The following is a 16341-nucleotide window of genomic DNA, read 5'->3' on the forward strand; positions in this document are numbered from 1 at the left end:
TATGTCTAGTATTTTGTCATTCTTGAAAATGGACATTTTAAATGACAAACCACAGTTCCTTTTGGTGGGCTTGTCCTTGCTTGCTTCATTGTTCAGTGAGGTGGCTAGCCGGGCCCACAGGTCTCGGTAGAGTGGGCAGCCTTGCTGTCTGCCCTCCATGGTGCAGGCCTGTGTGTGCATTCTCTTCCAGCTGTACATGGCCCGTGGCCGTCACTTTTCAAGCTCCTGGCTGTGGACTCTGAGAACCACACTTTGCTGCCGATTTCCAGTAACTGCAAGCTGCCTGTCTTGCTTTGTTTTTAAGCATTTGTTTTATTCTTTTAAATTACATGTAAGTTTGTGTGTGGGTATGTGGACATGAGCACAGGTGCCCTCAAGAGGCCAGAGGCACCAGAGTGACAGATGGTTGTGAGCTGCCTGACATGGTGCTGGAACCAAGCTCAGGCCCTCTGAGTCAGTGCTCTTAGCTCCTGAACTATTGCTTCTCCTACCATCCTTGGGAGTGCAGTGCTCCACATTTTGGTGTACTAATGTCAAACCCTACAGCCTCACGAGTGCTGTGCTCATCTCCTCTGTTGAGCATTAAGCTGACCTCTCTCTGCTTGCTGTTATATAATGACTCCCGTGGCCTTCAGTTTACTGCTAGGGCTGCCCCTTCTTTTTAAAGGAGGTAAGAACTTCCACATGTTGTGCTCCACGTCACTTCCTTAAGGGACCTGCAGAGTCCTCAGCTCCTAAGGGCTGCCTCTCTCTGTGCTGAACCTCGGTACTGTACCAGACCTGGCAGAAAGCTGCATGCACTATGGAAAGAAGGATCTGAGGAAACTTGAGCCCTGTCAGGTTCCGGAAGAGAAAATCAAAAGGCTAAACTGCCAACAAAGAAGTAGATGAATCACTGCCGGACGTATTAACAACACATGGGGCGAGCTTCCTGACACTGCCCTTAGTCCTCCAGGTGCTGGCTCTGTCACCGTCAGGTGAGCATGTGGTCTAGTTACCTTCCAGGAGGTCGTCTTCGTCAATGCCTTTGATGATCTTCGATTTGTAGTCTCGGATAAACATGTATTTTAGAAGTCTTCTAAGTTTTTTCTATTGAAATATAAAGTACAAGGTTTATAATGTATTTTTTTGTTTACTGATAAAAAAATTGCCTTAAGAATTAAATTCAATCAACTTGTACCTGGTGATCCCTAGGGAAAACACAACTATCATTAGCTTAATGGTATAAACAAAAATGTAGCCCTTCAGCAACAGCTACAATGTGTCTATCAAGGCGTTTTCACATGCACCCATCCAGACATTCCAGAATCACAATAATACTTTTTTGTATATTTTAGAAAACATCTTAAATTTCTTTTGATGATTTCAATAAATACCATATTGCCTTGGGTAAGCCAGTGTACTTATGCTTTGGAATTTTGTATATATTTTGAGACAAAAATTATGTAGAATAGATTTATAAACATCTGGACTAGGAGTTTTAACAATTCACTTTTGTATCTGATTTTGGAGACAAGGCCTTGTTGTGTAGCCCAGGCAGAATTTGAACTTGCGATGATGCTCTGGCCTCCACCCACCTTGTGCTGAGGTAGTGGGCATGCACTGCCACACCCGGCCTGAGAACCTTTCATAGGATAGTATCGGCAGTGTCTATAAGCTGGGAAATGTGTCTTCGGGGAACTCAAAGGCTGTGAGTGAGTGGCCGCTCTGGGTGCTGGTCTTCTGAGGATTTAGAAGAGGACAGTAGCACTGAACTTTACGTGACTAATAAGGCCTGTGCTATTCTGTGCCAACCCTGGAATGTACCTTCTCTGGCTCACTACAAATCCTTCAGGCTTTGGATTTCTAACAGTGAGTGCATCGTACAAAGCTCTTTACATGAATATTGCTCAGTATTTTCAAAATCCCCAAAGGAGAAATCCATCTAAGCAACTCTTTTTATCCAGGGACCCTGAGGTAGACTACAGAGGAAGATTAATTCTGTCCAGTGCAAGTTAAGGCAAGTCCCTACCTCACAGACCTGCTGTACAGGATTCATGGAGACCCAGGGACACAGCTTCCCACAATATGTAAAGCACAGCAGGTGTAGAAAAGCCATGGCTACAAACTCCAATGACTAAAGAACAGTCATGTTACACCCTGAAGGGCTCTTGTTTCTTTTTTTTTCTTTGCTTTCACTCCAACCATTATTTTAGTTTTATTCTGTTTAGTATTTTTCCTATATAAGCAACTTTACATTCTTTTGGAATACTTCAGAATAAAAATAAAATTATTTGAGAAAAATGAGACAGCTAATAATGTTCTGTTACAAGTATGTTGTGGGTTGGTCAAAATAGCCTGGTAAGAGTCCTGAACACTAGAAATGCACCGTTGAGTGGCATACATCCCTCAGGTTTCTATAGGATTTAAATGGTTGCCCTCCTCACAAGGGGAGGAGCACCAATATGGACTGTGTGTGCTTCTCTCTTTATAGCTGCCATTGAGAAGTACTGGGAAGAGCTAAGCAGTGCAGTTGTTTCCCAGCTGCTCCCACAGGACTTTTGCTAAGGGCCCTATTTCTGCCAGAAGCCTTTAGGACTCCTCAGCACAGCACCATTGTGGGGCCTGATGCCGTCTTCCCCTTTGGGATTCCAAGCACAAAACAAGTTGGCAATTCCTACAAAGCCTCCTCGTTGCTGTCTCCATAAAGTGCTTTCCCCAGCCGTCCCCAGAGCCATCGTAGAAACCACGCCTCCAGTCAGGTTTCTGGCCTCTGCTCCAAGCTCCCTAAGGCCTCGGGGGCCTCGCCTTGGGCATGGCCCTTCAGGACGCCACCTCTCCCTCCCCATCTAACCATCCAACCAAGAACGTCTCCAAGCCATAAATGCCTCAAGCATATTATCACACAGACTGCCTCAAGCGGTCTCACAGCTTCCTGATACTGAAAAACCCTTTCTTTACCTTTACATCTTTTTCATGTTAACAGTCTGTTGATTAAAACAGGTAAAGTAGCATAGAATTTATTCAACTAGCTACTCATGGAAAATTATGATGAAAAGAGTCATACAAATGTCAATCAGATTTAATATCTTAATAGCCAGAGTTCAGCTTTTATAAAACTACTTGCATTAATTTGATTATTTTTATAAGTCAGTGCAGAGAATAAATTTTGTGTTTCAAGTTAAAAACGATTCTGTGAAAGTCTGAATTCTATTAGTATTAAGGTGCAAACTGAGGAGAAAAAGAAATGTGCTACTCAGAGACAGTATTTATAAGAACAGAGAAAAGTCAGTACCGAGGGGAATGAGATAGCAATGAAAATGTCTACACAAGTACAAGGGAGAGTAAAAATTAACTGTAGGGCAGTTTGTGCATAAGAGATGCGCTCATGTCAAAACCAAACAACTCTTATAATAGGTGCTTCATGTCGTGTAAATGCTGACGGCGAGTCACTGTGTCAATGGTTAGGATTTTTCATCTGAAGCTCTAACAGGGCCCATCCTTTCCTTATTGGAGTTCAGTTAAGCATCAGGCCTCGTGATTAGGACAGTGGAATTGTTCTGTATTACCTTATCTTTTCGCATCAAGAACAGAAGATCTTCAGCAGAGATCACCCTTGCTCCCCGCAGCTGAGAGACTTCTGCAGCTTGCTGTAACTACAACAAAGGAAATGCAGGATATTGCCTCAGCAATAGAAATTACACACACTACAATCATAATGTCTCAAGAGAGATAAACCACCTACAATAAAGACCTGGGGTAACCCAGCAATCACGTTACTGCTTTTTTTTTTTTTTAAAGCAGAGCTCCCTGTGTTTTAAGATATTAAAAAATGCAATTAAATTAGTTTATGAGCCCACCTGTAATAGATACAATAAACAAAAATGCCTGATCTCCTTCATGCAAAGAAAAATCATATGCAGCTTCCAGAAATACATTAATACACCTGAAAATAATTTTATGAAATTGTATCCTTCCTACCCATGTGTGCCATGGCTTCGCTCAGTATCACTAGTTGAATACGTATATTATGAACCTGAGCTCCCGTGCTGGGAGGATGTGAAATAGGCCTATTCAGTACTTTAAAGATCAACAAAACAGAAGCTGTTTCTAATATCCAAAGGAAAAAAAATACTTTTCGCTTTGGCAAGTCTTCAGTGGCTAAAGGATTCAGTCCATAAATCATACTACTGGACGGCATTAATTTCTTTCCACACTAATTACACGCACACAAAAGTGAACTGTATCTGGGATGCACAAGGCAAAACACAGTGCCCGAAAAGCCAGATCCCCTGAAATGTCCATCTGGGCCCTCAGAGCTGCAAAGCCGAGAGTTTTCAGGAATTCAGAAGCCCTAGAAACATAATCTTACTTGAAAATGACCTGGAAAATAAAAGAATGTGAAAAACGATAGTTCTAGTTTTTGGCAAAGGCAAACTCAGTTTCTTATTTTGATTAGTTGGAAGGAACATAAAGTGGGTCCATCTGAAAAAAATCAAGATGCTGGAGCACATGTGAGAAAAATGTGCCTGTAAATTCTTCCAAATTTGATCAAACTGTGCTGATTGCACAAAACTAACTCTCCCCATCTTAAGTATTATAAACATATTTACATATGAAAGTTGCTGTTCCACCCCCCACCATGTGCCTTTCTTTGAATGGAATAAAACAATAGCACACACTCCTGAGTACTCCTCACACTGCCACCTTCATTGTTTTTGAGATTCAATGGTGCATTTGTGCCGAAGGACCTCTGCATGAATGTTTAAACCATCCTGCTAACTAAATAAGCCTCAAACCATCTCTGAATGAGCAGACTATAGAAAGGACCCGTAGCTCCTCCTGTGTCGGCTTTCCCACTGGATTTCCTGGATACTGGTAGTTGGTATATAAACAGAATCCTATCTAAATATAGCAACTTAAATTTAACTGTGAGCCATTTAGACAGAAACCTTAGGAGGGGGTTGAAAAGATGATATATCTTCTCCCAAAGAAACTTAGAGGTTTTCACCAGGAACATACTTTCCCCCTGAAAACTGTTAGAATGTCAGGGAAATGTTTATACTTCAATTTTTCAAATAAAAATATTTCTATCACCATCTAAGATGCATTCAGTCAATGTGGAGAATGCCACATACATACCCAATTCTCTGGACACATACAGAGAACCAGCTTATAAGTACATTTGTATTTTCTCAGATGAAGAAGTGGTGTCTAGATGAAAAACACTATAGGTATCAGGAATATTATTTATGGTAACAAAGGAACAGGTGAAATGTGTGTCTCTAATAGATTCTTCAGAAAGTCAATGGCTCATCTATATTCCATGCTCTCTATGAACCTCTCTAAAATGTCAGTTTGCAAATGTAATAGCTAGAAATGTAATTTAAAAAGGTAGAAAGTGTAACATTTTGTTCTATTTTCCCCAAACCATGTTATAATACGTGAAAAATTCATTTTTATATTTTATAATTGGGCTTTATTTTTATTTAAAAAATTTAAGACAGGGCCTCCAGAAAGACAAACTTGGTATGTACCCACATGTAAGTGGATAGCAGCTACAAAGTAAAGGATGACCATGCTATAATCCACAGACCCCGAGAAGCCAAGTGACAAGGGGAGCTGGCCAGGGGGTGCATGAATCTCCCTGAGAAGGGGAAACAGACTAGGTACTGGAGAAAGGAGGAGGGGACAGGAACAGGAGGGACGAGGTGTGGGGGGATGGAGGGAGAGAGTACTGGGAGGGACAACTGGAATAGCGGAGCATCTCCGGGAGGGGCTAACAACTGTGGTGCAATGAAAACTCTCAGGAATTTACTAGGGGGAACCTAGCTAAGAGTCCTAGCAATGGGGGATACCGAGCCTGGACTGGTCATCTCCTGTAACCAGGCAAGACTTCCAGTGGAGAGACTGGGACACCAACCCAGCCAAAACCCTTCAGCCTACAATCCGTCCTGCCATAAGATGTGCTGGGGTAAAGGTCACACAACTTGTGGGTGTGGCCAACCAATGACTGGTCCAGCTTGAGACCCATGCCATGAGTGGGAGCCCACCCCTGACACTGTCTGCAGGGCCAGGAACCAGATGCTGGACAGCCCAGAGACCTAGGCTAAAATAAAATGATTCCTAATCATAGTCTGCCATACTCATAGCTTGGTGCCTAGCCCAGTTGTCATTAGAGAGGCTTCACCCAGCAACTGATGGAAACAGATGCAGAGGCCCACAGCCAAACATGAGGAGGATTGTGGGGAATCCAGTGAAAGAGGAGGAGGAAGGCTTGTGGGATCCAGTACGGTGAAGGATACCCCAAGAAAATCCACAGAATCAACTAACCTGGGCTCATAGTAGCTCAAAGAGACTGAACCAACAAGCAGGGAGCCTACATGGAATGACCTAGGCCCTCTGCAGATATATCATGGTTGTGTAGCTAGGGTTTTTTTTTTTTTTTATGGGACTCCTAACAGTGGGAGCAGGGGCTGTTTCTGACTGTTTTGCCTGCTCTTGGGACCTTTTTCCTCCTACTGAGTTGCCTTGTCTAGCCTTGATATGAGGAGAAGAAAGATGCCTAGCCTTACTGCAACTTAACATGTCATGTTTGGCTGCCATCCATGGGATGCCTGCTTTTTGTAAAAAGAAATAGAGGAGCTGTGGATTGGGGTGGGGGCAGAGGGGAGGGAGGGGAAGGAGGGAGAGGGAAAATAGAAAGACAGTGCCTCACTATGTAGCCTGGCTGGCCTGCGCTAGTCTAGGCTGGCCCTGAACTCAGAGATCCCCTTCTTGAGCACTGGGATTAAAGGCTCCTGCACTACCACCCCCAGTCCATCGCGGGCTTTCCTAACTTCCCTCATCTAAAGGAGCACTTCCTACCACCCACACTGAGAGTGTTCCCACTGCCTCGGGCTCTGTCCAGTTCCTATGCTCTGGGCCTGCCTAGGTGATGTGTTCTGGGCTCCAGAACTACCTCTACTAAAAGCTCACTAGCTTCTCTAGGAAGAAAGGGAAGGAATTTGGTAGCTAGTTAAAGTAATCCAATATGAACAAACATATTATACGTTGGCTTACTCTCCTGAAATTTCTGCTATGCCTTCCAACATGAGTAAAACCCCAATCTTCATTAACAGTATGAAATACAGGTTGGCACCTTGGCAATTCCTATGTATGGGTGTAGGGCTGGTGGTCACTGCGTTCACATGAAAACAAGGGGACGACTGATACCAGAGATGTTCTTAAGTGTGTAAGTTGATTGTGTATTTTTCTGAAAATTTTTAAATGTTTTTATTTTTTAAATTTGTATACAAGGGATTAAATATCACTTTGCATTTTTGAACAAAGTGTTTCAGTGTTTCTCTTCTCCTTTTCTCCATCTCTCTGCTAGTCCTAAGCTCCGTTATATTTTTCCCACACCCAAGTCTCTTTTCCTCTTCTATGACCCACATGTCCTTGTACCCACTCTCATCTTTCCTTACCACCTAGTTTTTGTTTACCTCTCTGGGTCTCTTTTCTAGTATAAATGCCAGGTGACCTGGACTCAGAAGACAGAGAGGCGCAGTGCAGGCCCTGGCTACTAATGTATGCACGTCTATATGCAAAAGTGGGTGTTACTGGATAGAGCATAGTGTTTACATTCATGTATTTATGTGGGGTGTGTGTATGAGTATGGGCACACATGTGCAAGTGAAGGACAACGGGCAGGAGCTGGCTCTCTGTTCACCACACGTGTTCCAGAGATTAACCTCAGAGTGTTGGGTTTGGGGGCAAGGCCCTTTACCTGCTGAACCACCTCACTGGCCCATGATCCTTTACTCTTACTGAATAGTTTGGATTCTTCTGTTTTGTTTTGTTTTGAAACAGGGTTTCTCTGTGTAGCTTTGGCTGTCCTGGGCTTACATTGTATACCAGGCTGGCTTTGAACTCAGAGATCTGCTTGCCTTTGCCTCCCCAAATGCTGGGATTACATAGTTTGGATTCTTACTTTGCAAAAATAAATACAAAGTTTCTTGCAGTAATTAAGCTACAGTGAAATAGAGTACATTTTCCATTTATTACAACATATTTACAACAGCATATTTAATTTTATAAAATATGCTAGAAACTGTGGTATAGACCAATAATTTAAGCCTAATGGCTAATTTAATAATCACTTGGTTTTTCTTAACTTAGTAAAACTGGTACTTAGTAACTTAGTAAAATATTCTGCAGAAAGACAATATAATTGTACCATGAAAGTAGTTCAGTGAAAGTGTTTCAACCACTTCTACTAAAGATTTTTTTAATCAGAAAATGGATGGTTGTACTATTAGTAACTACTTTAAAGTTTAAAAAAATCACCTAACATTAAAACTCATTATATTTGTGTTTTAAATAATTAGCAATACTTTACTGGGGAAGCTGACCACCTTAAAGGGTACAATATACCATGCATGTCATCTCAAGTGTTTTTTGTTTTTGATTTTGTTTTTTAAGACACGTCTCTGGGTAGTACATGCTGTCCTAGAACCCAACTGTGTAGGCAAGGCTAACTTTGAACTCAAGCCTCCTGCCTCGGTTTCACAGGTTTGGGGATTACTGGTATATGCCACATCGAGTTTAATACTTCATCCTCCAAATAAAGATTTGAACTTCTCACTATCATCACTGATGGCAACATTTGCGATTTCTCTCCCTTTATAACGTTTTCAGCAGTGGTGTGGGTGTTTGGTTCACCTGCCCAGGGCTGGGAATGCTCTCTCCACTCCACAGTGCTCTTCCTAATCCAGGCCTTTGGGGATTTTCATTGACCATCTTCAACGTCTCCAAATGGTTATACGTCACGGATTCACCAGCTACAACCATCCTCCAGTAGTAAGAGTTATTATGAGTACCACGTTGTACTCAAATCTGTGCCACATGCAAATATTAAGTTATAGCTAAATTTATTCCTGAAAAGCATATGACAGCAGAAGTCAAATGCAGTCTAGGTTTCCCAAGGACTAGAGTGAAATCCCCAGACTGCTTCCAACACCCAAGCCTGATTCTACTAGCAACCACTTCCCATTCTTGTTCTCCTCAGGTAGAAATAAATTGTGTTTACTGGTATATATCTACACTGCCTCTTCTCTGCTTTAACTATTATAAACTGACATACTACGGGGCTGATGACTTAGTGACCTCAGAGGCCCAGTACTGAGCTGCCATTTCCCTCTCCTTCAGATCTTGCCTGTCAATTGCATTTTCTGTTGACTATAAAGCTGGGACTATAAATAAACACCATCAATGGCTTAGCCACAATGATCAAATTTCTCCTTAGAATTCATTTTCTTGGCCAGGAGATAGTGCGTGCCTTTAATCCCAGCCACTCAGGAGGCAGATCCGTGAGACTGAGGCTAGCCTGGTGTACAGAGTCAGTTCTAGGAGAGCCAGGGCCACACAGAGAAGCCTTGTGTCAAAAAACAAACAAACAAAAACCCAAAAGCCAAAATACAAAAAAAACCAAAAAACTACATGCAAACACAAAAATAAATATAATAAGGCATTTATTGTCCTGGCTTTTCTTGTATTATAATTACCTTGCTTCCCACTCTTCTCCTGGCTGACTGCTCTGTGAGCCCGCTAGGACCTCACGCTAGATCTGGGGAGGTTCTTCCCATCCCCGCACTGTGGTCGGGGCTGTGGTGCTGGACTTCTCTCCACCCCTGCTTGGAGCTCTGTTTTCACCTTCGTTCTCTAGAACTTCACCCCTTATCTGGATAGAACACATTCCTTCAAAGACTCGATTCTCCCCTCCCCCCCCCCCCAAGAGAAGTATGCCTGGCTGAACTGGTTGCTTTGAGAGGTGATTGGTCAAAGAGACCAAATCGCACACCCTCATCTAATTTCTCCAACTCCTCCTCATGAAAAGTCTATGGCAGGAGTCCAGACATATAAAACTAGATTCTAAGCAGTCAAAGTGTGACATCCCGCCAGATTTATACGGCTTCCAGATTATCTGTTACTCACAACAGTAGAAAGTATTATTACTAGTCACACCTTGCATTGGATAGAAAAGACTATACCCATAGAAATATTCATATGACCTGATGTCCAATGTTCAATTTATATTATGCAACTTTACCCTGATGTGAAAGCTTTATACATCCAGTAGAAATTGAGCTTAGATTTTGATCTTTCCTAAGGCTTGCAGTATGTGGCTTGCTGGGCAACAGCAGCTGTCCACAGAGTCTCCACCTTGATCTGAGGGGAACAGCCAATACTACAGCCCTGCCTGTATCGTGGCCTGTGTGGTGGAGCCACTAAGCTCAGTAGACTGTGTGACATGAATTTTCAACTAATGATAGTTTTATAGGAGCTAAGCCTCTTTCAAATGGAAAGAGGCTTTGCCTCACAAAACATTTTCATTGCTGGCAAACGAACAGTTGCTAAAGAAGCAAAAGCATCCAAGTTAGTGATGCTCACAGACACAGGCTGAGCACTGAGAATAAAATGTTTGAAAAAAGTGACATTTGCTGCTAAACAAAGTTATCTCTAAAGTGCTACAAATAGAGGAGAACCGATTTAATAATTTCCCACCACATGTCCCCTTTTCTTTACTGTGGACTGGTCTTCTGCTCTTAGACCTTTAAAACCTAAAAACTTATTTAAATTGATGAAAGATGTGTCTAATTTTTAGAAACTTATTATTCTTTTTAGAATAGAAAAAGAGTAAGCCAAACACAGTAAATTCAAGTGTTTAACAATATGATTAAACTATAATTGTAAGTACCTTGGGACCAGAAGAATTCATATATAAGCATTTATGTATAAACACACATGTACATTAAAGTAAGAAGTTGACAAGCCACAATCCATGTGAGCCTACAAAGATTTGGAAATTTCCAATCAGCAATGACTCTGTATTTATTGTGTGAAGACAACAGGCTTGGTGTAGTTAATTCTTTGGTTCCCCATATTTAAATGCGAAAGAAGGTGGACTGGGAGTAACTACCAGAGTTTTCTTTTATCTTGCAAATGGAATATTTATAAGACACTTTCAAGTCTAAACTACTTTGGACTTTTTTCAAATGTTTTTAAAAAATGATTTCTCCTTAATTTTTACGCGCATTGGTGTTTTGTCTGCATGTATGTCTGTGCGAGGGTGTTGGATTCCCTGGAACTGGAGTTACATACAGTTGTGAGCCGCCATGTAGGTGCTGGGAAACGAAGTGGATCCTCTGGAAGAGCAATCAGTGCTCTTAACACCTGGGCAGTCTCTCCAGCCCCACTTTTTTCATGTTAAAAGTAACCGGTATATTGTAGTTTGATATTGTATGTTAGCATACTAAAACTCAGTACTAAAACTTGAATATTCCATTACTAAGCTGAATTTTGGTTCATATGTGCAGGGGGCCTAGGACTAGTCCATGCGTGCTTTTTATTTTTTATTAATTTTTTAAATTATTTTTTATTACTTTATTCAGATTACAACTCAATTGTTCTCCCATCACTCATATCCTCCTGTTTCTCCTACCCTCCCACTCCCACCCTATTACCCTCCCTTAGGTCCATGCCTGAGGGGGATCTCCTCCCCCACTTTATGGTTGCAGGCTATCAAGTCTCATCTTGGTAGTCTGCCTATTCTTTCTTTGAGTGCCACCAGGGTTCTCCACCAAGGGACTTGTTTGAAAAAAACTTTAAATCCCTAAAGAAAGAGATTGAAGACGACATGAGAAGATGGAAGGACCTCCCTTGCTTGTGGATTGGGAGAATTAACATAGTAAAAATGGCCATCTTACCAAATATAATTTACAGATTCAATGCAATCCCTATCAAAATACCTACACAATTTTTTAAAGACATTGAAATGTCAATCCTCAACTTCATATGGGAAAACAAAAAACCCAGAATAGCTAAAACAATCCTATACAATAAAAGATCCTCTGGAGGAATCTCCATTCCTGATCTCAAGCTGTACTATAGAGCAACAGTAATTAAAACAGCATGGTACTGGCACAGCAATAGGCTGGTTGATCAATGGAATCGAATCGAGGACCCAGAAATGAATCCTCACACATATAGTCACTTGATTTTTGACAAAGAAGCCAAATCTATTCAATGGAAAAAGGATAGCATCTTCAACAAATGGTGCTGGTCTAACTGGATGTCTACATGTAGAAAAATGCAATTATTTGTCACCATGCACAAAACTCAAGTCCAAGTGGATTAAAGACCTTAACATAAAACCAGAGACATTAAATTGGTTAGAGGCAAAGTAAGGAAGAGCCTGGAATACATTGGCACAGGAGACAACTTCCTGAATAGAACACCAACAGCCCAGGCCTTAAGGTCAGCAATTAACAAATGGGACCTCATGAGGCTGAGAAGCTTCTGTAAGGCAGGAGACACTGTCAACAGAACGAAGAGACATGCATGCTCTTTGATTGGTGGTTCAGTCTCTGTGAGCCCCCATGGGCCAAGGGCTGCATTTCTTTTTTAGAGTGCTTGCAGATTTTTCACAAGATAGTTTGATTTAGTTCACTCTAGAAAGTTCAGGGAAACAAAGGTCTATGTTGTGTTTCCATCACAGTACAATACAATAATGAGCAAAGGGCAGGGTGAAGTGACATGAAAAAATGACGCCCAGGAAGAGAATGCTGATCTCAGGCACCGCACGCTGTTCCTCTGGGTTTTGGCGATTTCTGTTTTATAATGTTGACTTCTTGTTGAGAAAATATAAAGAGAAAGTGGCGATTTCAGACTCTTGGAACTGCGTTTCTGCTGCTGAGACTCAGCACCAATTTCAGGCAGAGGGCAGGAGCCTGCACATACACTCAGTTCCAGTACAGCTTAGTGCATTGGTCCAGGATGCCCTGAACACCACAGAGCACTCAGAGTACTAACTCTTACACATGACAGCCTAACTCACTGGGTCATCTCTGTGCTGCTGCAGTGTGTAGTCTAAGGAGCTGCAAGAGCTGTTCTTTTAGGGAAAATTTCTACAGAGCAACCTGATAGTTTCCCTTTCAGAATAATTTATAAATGCATGTGATTTGTTGGTTAAGTTAGATAATGTCGTTTATATAGTAAGCCTCAGATAAATGTCGTATGCTATCTTAGAAATTAGAAATGAGATTTTGGGGCAGCATAAGAAGTTTCTAACCTTTGGTATTCATAAAGGTTAAAAGCCACTGTTGGATTATTATTGATTATTTTCACTTGCTTTACTATAAACAAGGGATGAAAACAATTCATAGAGCAATGCAAAGAACGCCTGGACATTCATGTGAGAGGTGAGAGTCTATCATTTTACACACACACACACACACACACACACACACACACACACACACATATCACTGACAACTGTATCTCACAATGTATAAGTTAACTATAAATTTAAAAGGAAAATTTATACTGGATCCTTTTGATAAAGAAGTAATTGCTCTAATAACTTTTCATGTAAATCACCTTCCCTGAAATATAACACATACCTTAATGTGCATAAGGTTTTGCTGCTCTAGTTTTAAATAAAAAAAATGTTTCTGATCCTAGGTTTTGGCGAGTGGGAACTAAGATGGAGGAATACCAACGGACAAAACATCGTTTGCTTTATTTTCAATTCCTGCATTTATGGAGTGTAATTTATGATTAGTTCTATAATTAAATTATTCATGAAAGTGAACTTGGTGAGACGCAGATGGGAGTCAACTGTCACAGTGAAATCTTACCCATGCATGTGGGATATCAACCAGCTAAGGTACCTGCGTGCAGGACGAGGCACAGGGTTGGCTCTTGCTTAGTAGTAAAGATAAACAATTACCAGGATACACAAATCAGCAGGTGGTGGTGAATTACTTCTGGGCCCTATCCGATAGTTCTAGATAAATTTGAAAGCCAAAGACAGTTGTAAAATGGTATAACAGAACTGCAGTTCCTACTGAACGAGAAGGCGTTTGCCTCTGCTTTCCACCTGCCCTTGTTTTCAGCTTGTAATGGGCAGATGTGATTTGTATATGCTTCCTTTTCAGTCTCTCAGAGAAGTCAGCCCTTATGCAAATGTCATATCCAAAGACTGCTTAGATAGGAAAAGTGATATGTATTGTATATAGTTTCAGCAGTGTATGTCAAGCTAAATGAAGAATCTGGTTCCTGATACCAGCCCTCACCTCACCACCAGGATATTAAGAACAGTTTGAGTGAATGAAAGCGGTTAGATAACAGACTGCTCTGATCCCTGTAAAGTTCAAAGGAAATAATGCAGTGTGAGCAAAGGGTGCAAGGTTCTGGTCAGCAGCGGCCCTCTTAGTTGGGGACGGCAGAAGCAGCACTGAACACAAAGTAGAAGAGACTGTACTGACACTACGGTAGCTGAGAAAATGTTTAGCTTTGGGTGATAGCAACCAAAGCGGGGGCATTGTTCTAAGAGTCACTCAGATGAGGGTACAGTGCTAAAGTCTGGACTGTGCTCACACCACCACACCTTCAACCTTCAAAGACAGCAGTGGTAGCCCTGCAAGGCAGAGGTTCTCAACCTGTGGGTCACGACCCCTTGGGGCTTAACTGACCTTTCCACAGGGGTCCCCTAAGACCAGTGGAAAACATATTTACATTACAATTCATAACAGTAGTAAACTTTCAGTTATGAAGTAGCAACAAAAAGAATGTTATGGTTGAGGGTCACCACAACATGAGGCGCTGTATAAAAGGGCCACAGCATTAGGAAGGTTGAAAACCATACTGCTCTGAGGTCTCGAACTCACACTCTCTGGTGCTTCCATGTGCCTTGGAAGCCTTCAGTCAGCTCAGCACTATTATTCCACAGGCAAAGGACCTCTCCACAAGTCAAAGGCTTCCCTTCCAGAACAAAGCTCCTCCCTGCCTCATGTAAGAGTGAAGTAAAATTCCATTTAGGCAACAGGAAAGACTAATGGTTGTTAGGCAGCTGCAGGGACATGCATAGGAAAGCAAGCATGAGGGGATTTCTGGGTCCCGCTCTGTGCATGTCACCAATGCCATGGAGACTGTGAAGACTCACCAAGACAAACTAAGCAGCTCAGTACCTGATTCATTCCAGGGGTCTTAAAAATAAACAAGCAATCAATAAAAAAAATGTAGAGAAAAGAAAATGTCTAAAACTTTACAGTGAACCAACATAGTTTATTTCGTTTTTTGAATTGCCAGAAAAGTGAGCTGACAGAGGGCGAATCTTTATATATAGTATTTTGGATAAGGCTGAAATGAAACGGGTAAGCATGCAGGTTAAAAGACATGTTCTGTTAAATTGAACTACATTGTTCATTCAGTATAGAGATACTGAGCACCTAGAACACAGGTCAGGTGAGGTGAAAATTATGTGAATTAGAATCAAAGCAAAGGAAGTAAGCAAACATATGAATCACTAGGAAAATTAGGGAGCAATGAAAATCAAAACACGGTCTGTAACTATGTTCACCGGGCTTATAAGCTTACGGGTGTTCTCTTTTAGTGATGGGGTGATACACAACAGCAGATCCCGGCAGTAACAAAAAGTGCACTCTAAAACAAACCAGTTGGACGAACTGGTGCTAGAAATCAAGGTTCTCAGTCCATGGTCAGAATTACATGCTGTGTGGAGGGGTGTATTGGGCTCACAGGACTGCAAAGTTACACAAGAGAGGTGGGCTTTATTGAGGGGACTGATTTAAGAGTCTTAAAGATGTTGTCGTAGACTATCTAAAATGTCCCTGGAAGGTATCCCTGCTCATTCTGAGTTAATGCTGTGAGACCATCCGATGCTTTTCTGCCCCAGAGGCAAACTAAACTGTGTCTCCTGGTCTTTAATCAGGATTTGAAGGAAACCTCAGTTTTCAAATTTTATCTGGCTGAATCCCAACTAATGTGTGTGTGTGTGTCCAGGGTATCATTGTAGCTGACTTCATAAGAGATCTTACTTACCTATCTATCTTTTCACCTATCTGTTATTTGTTTGTTTTTCTTGCTTACATGTTTATCAGCCAGAGCTTCAGAGAAAAACAGGCAGCACAGTAGAGATCATTGGCAAAGAACTGACCAGAGTCACTGAAAATCTTCAAAAAAAAAAAAAAAAAAAAAAAAGGGCCAGAGAAGCTGCTGTGGCTGCTTAGCCATGCCTACCGTACTCTGCACACAGGTCTAACAATAGCAGAAACCCCAGGCTTAGGGAGTAAGGGGCAGGCAGCAGTCACCTGAGCTCAGAAGCTGGAGACATTCTCCTGATAGGGAGCCGAGCAATGTGACTGGACATTCATTCATTCTCAGACCTCGTCCGTGTCTCCTCCTTCAGAAGGCACAGGCAAGAGGCTCTCCTGAGAGGGATGAAGGGATGAGGGGAACATAACACATCCAGAACCAGATGACTCTTCAAGTCTATCCCCCAAATGCCTAAAGTAGAAC

The 16341-nt window shown here is 41.8% G+C and overlaps 1 protein-coding gene across 4 annotated transcripts in view; it reads right to left on the reverse strand.

Annotated features, from left to right (window-relative positions):
• SUPT3H (SPT3 homolog, SAGA and STAGA complex component) overlaps positions 1-16341 on the reverse strand; it is a 327848-nt gene that overhangs the window by 113631 nt on the left and 197876 nt on the right. For all 4 annotated transcript variants that reach the window (XM_084754841.1, XM_084754843.1, XM_084754844.1 and 1 more), the window contains 2 exons: positions 3549-3635; positions 999-1089 (listed from right to left, as the gene is read on the reverse strand). In XM_084754841.1, the coding sequence (XP_084610967.1) occupies positions 999-1089; positions 3549-3635 (178 nt within the window). The remainder of the gene's footprint in view (positions 1-998; positions 1090-3548; positions 3636-16341) is intronic.

This window comes from Acomys minous (assembly GCF_964271855.1).
Source record: "Acomys minous genome assembly, chromosome: 13".
NCBI lineage: Eukaryota > Metazoa > Chordata > Mammalia > Rodentia > Muridae > Acomys > Acomys minous.